We start from the raw sequence: 3,424 nt of genomic DNA on the forward strand, positions 1-3,424 counted from the left end.
AACCAGCACTGGACAGCCAGCCAAGGCAGGCTCTGCCTCCAGACAACAGCCCTGTAGAAAGGGGGCAGTTGTCCCAGGCAGAGACGGCTCTGAGAACAGCAGGGACCAGACCTGAAGCCATCAACCAGATATCGTGGGGAGAAGACTGAAACCTCGCTAAAAGGTGTTCCTTTTGTTTTTAACCTCCCTCCCCCCATAATCTGGCGCTGTTCCTTAGTGACTATTTCTCCCTAGGTACAAAGTTGGGGGTGTCTGGGTTCTATTGTTCCAAAGTGCGCACTGGTGACCAAAGAAAAGTGACAGGCAGAGTGAAAACCTTCTACTATAACAGGTGTGTTTATGTCACTAAGGGAGAGAAAGGAATGGTGGGGCGGGGGGGCAGTGGTTCCGCTGAGTGCTTGCTACCCTCTCTCCTGGGCCAGGAAAGCCAGGTCCCAGCGGGGGCTCACACTCCAGGCACCTTCAAGAGAGACAGAGTAAAAAGGGGGTGGGGGGGGCTCTCTGAGAGGAGGGGATTCGCAGGCTTGCCTTACTTTAAAAGTCATTGGAAACTGTTGGGGTCGGAAGGCTGGGGGACTAGAGTGGTGTTAGGGGTGTTTGGCCAAAATTGCTCTCAACTTGAAAAACCATCCATTCCTTTACTTTCCAAACTGCTCTTCCACCCTCTCTCACCCCGGCCCCTAGGTGAGGGTCAGCAGAGATATTACCCTCTTTCTTCACCAACCTGAACGGAGCAGGAGCACTTGTCTCTGCCCTTGCTCTACGAACTTCACCGCGCCACTCTCTGTCTTTGGATAGGGTTTTCCCTGGGTTCAGAGGGCGCTGCCTCTGCCAACCATTCATCCGGCGCTGCGTTACAAAAGCGCCGTTCCCAGTGTCCCTCGAACGTCACTTCATATCATCCTCAACAGGAGAGACTTCTGCCCCATTTTACAGATGGGAAAAGTGAAGTCAAATCACTTGGCCAAAGCCACGCGGCCAGTCAGCCTCAGGAGAGAGGAAGCGAACCCAGGCTTCCAGCCGGCTGCAGGTTTCCGCAACTTCCTGCGCAGCTCACGCTTGCCTGCCGGCGCCCCGCCTCCCCATCCCACCCCAGCGAGGGGCGCCGGGCCCGCCCCCGGAGGAGCGTGCCTCGGCCGCTAATCGCCGGGCGCCCCCGCCTCCGCTTCACCGCCGGGAGACGCCCCCGCCGGCTTAGCCCGGAGACGGCTCCCGGGGCCGCGCGACGCCGCCGATTGGCCCGCGGTAATTACGGGCACGCTCCGGGAGGGGGGAGGGGCCGGGGCGGCCCCCCGCGAGCATAAATTATGCAAATACCCGGGCGCCGCACGGGGCTGACCTGCCGCCTCGCTCCGTTCACGGGGGCTGCCACGGGGGCGGAGGTGGCAAGGGAGGGGGGCGCCCATTGTTGGGGAGGGTACTTAAGGGGTCCTGAGGCCGGTCGTGTGCCACACTCGGTACTCACACGAGCTGATCTGCTAGCCGGCGAGATCACTCGGGAGACCGGCCGGGAGCGTGGCCCCTGCAGACCAGACGAGGCGAGGCGAGGCGAGGCGGTGAAGCCAAGCTCTAGGTGCGGTCCGCGCCTTTCCAGGCCTTAGCGCTCGCAGCGGCCACAGGGTGGGCCCGGGCCATTTGGAACGTAAGTGCGCCCCGGCGACCCTGCCCTCAGCCCGGGCTCTCGTCCTCCAGGAACCTTCTTACCTGCCCGTCGGTCCTGCTCCACGCAACGATGCCAGCCTCTCTGGAGACCTGCCTCTCGGATCTCGACTGCACCACCAGCAGCGGCAGCGGCAGCCTCAGCAGCAGCAGCAGCAGCGACCTATCCGGCTTCCTCACCGACGAGGAGGACTGTGCCAGGCTCCAGCCACCAGCTTCTGCCTCGGGGACGCCCGTGCCAGTGCGCAGAGGCGCTCCCGGGGTTCCTGCAGCCTCCGATACTCCCCGGGCGCAGGATGACGAGCAGGAGCGGCGACGGCGCAGGGGCCGAGCGCGTGTGCGCTCCGAGGCGCTGCTGCATTCGCTGCGCAGGAGCCGGCGTGTCAAGGCCAATGACCGCGAGCGCAACCGCATGCACAACTTGAACGCGGCGCTGGATGCGCTGCGCAGCGTGCTGCCGTCCTTCCCCGACGACACGAAGCTCACCAAGATCGAGACGCTGCGCTTCGCCTATAACTACATCTGGGCTCTGGCGGAGACTCTGCGCCTAGCCGACCAGGGACTGCCCGGGGGCGGTGCCCGGGAGCGCCTCCTGCCGCCGCAGTGCGCCCCCTGCCTGCCCGGGCCCCCGAGCCCCTCCAGCGACGCCGAGTCCTGGGGCTCCGGGGCCGCCGCCTCCCCCTGCGCCGCCGCCGCCTCGCCGCTGTCTGACCCCAGTAGCCCCGCCGCCTCAGAAGACTTCGCCTACGGCCCCGGCGACCCCCTTTTCTCCTTCCCCGGCCTGCCCAAAGACTTGCTCCACACGACGCCCTGTTTCATCCCTTACCACTAGGCCCTTCAGGGACACCATTACCTCCCCCCTCCCTCAGGCAACAGGCAGTAGATGGAGCCCCAGCTGCAGTCTCAGGACCCCCCAGTCCGGGCGGAGGGAGGAAGCAGGAGCTTTAAAGGGGTGGGAGATACCTGAGCCGCTTGTTAGGTCGCTGCACCCTCGCCGTGGCTGCCCCTTGGTCTGTTTCTCCAGCCCTCAGCCCCCGGCCCCTCCTGCCCGCCCTTAGACGGCCTTTCCTTTTGCACTTTCTGAACTCCACAAAACCTCCTTTGTGGCTGGCTCAGAGCTGACCCCAGCCACCACTTCAGTGTGATTTAGAAAAGGGACAGATCAGCCCCTGAAGACGAGGTGAAAAGTCAATTTTACAATTTGTAGAACTCTAATGAAGAAAAACGAGCATGAAAATTCGGTTTGAGCCGGCTGACAATACAATGAAAAGGCTTAAAAAGGAGAGACAAGGAGTGGGCTTCATGCATTATGGATCCCGACCCCCACCACTGCAGGCTTGCTCTAGGAAGAACCCGAGACTTGCGTAGCTATTCAGGCACCGGGCTGGAAAGTACTTTAATTTATTCAAGATGCTTCTTTCATATGAAAATGTATTTTTGTACATAAAGAGTTTATTCTATTATGAGCTATCAAAGTTTACATTTTTGTACTGCAGATGTTTTGTGTAAATAAAAACCAAGTAAAAAAAAAAAAGTCGCCAAGTTTCTCGCCTAATGTTGGTGTCTCTCTGAGGCTTTCTTCCCTTCCCCTGGCAGCTCAACCACTAAAGTGAAACACTATCCTTACCCACCTCCAAACCTTCCAGTGCTTTTTCAAAAACAATTTAAAAAAATAAAATGCACCTGATTTCCACCAAGAAACGGATAAAGACAGACCAGGGCATTTGGGATCCATCATTTCCTTTCACCTTATAAACACAAGGGA

The 3,424-nt window shown here is 59.6% G+C and overlaps 2 protein-coding genes across 3 annotated transcripts in view; one reads left to right on the forward strand and one right to left on the reverse strand.

The window, feature by feature from the left end:
• LOC121100748 overlaps positions 1–3,424 on the reverse strand; it is a 192,275-nt gene that overhangs the window by 122,414 nt on the left and 66,437 nt on the right. The window lies entirely within an intron of this gene.
• On the forward strand, positions 1,733–2,491 carry LOC121100745 (neurogenin-1). The gene has a single exon (XM_040622416.1). The coding sequence runs from the start codon at positions 1,733–1,735 to the stop codon at positions 2,489–2,491; it is 759 nt and encodes a 252-aa protein (XP_040478350.1).

Source organism: Ursus maritimus, unplaced genomic scaffold, assembly GCF_017311325.1.
Source record: "Ursus maritimus isolate PB19 unplaced genomic scaffold, ASM1731132v1 scaffold_5, whole genome shotgun sequence".
NCBI lineage: Eukaryota > Metazoa > Chordata > Mammalia > Carnivora > Ursidae > Ursus > Ursus maritimus.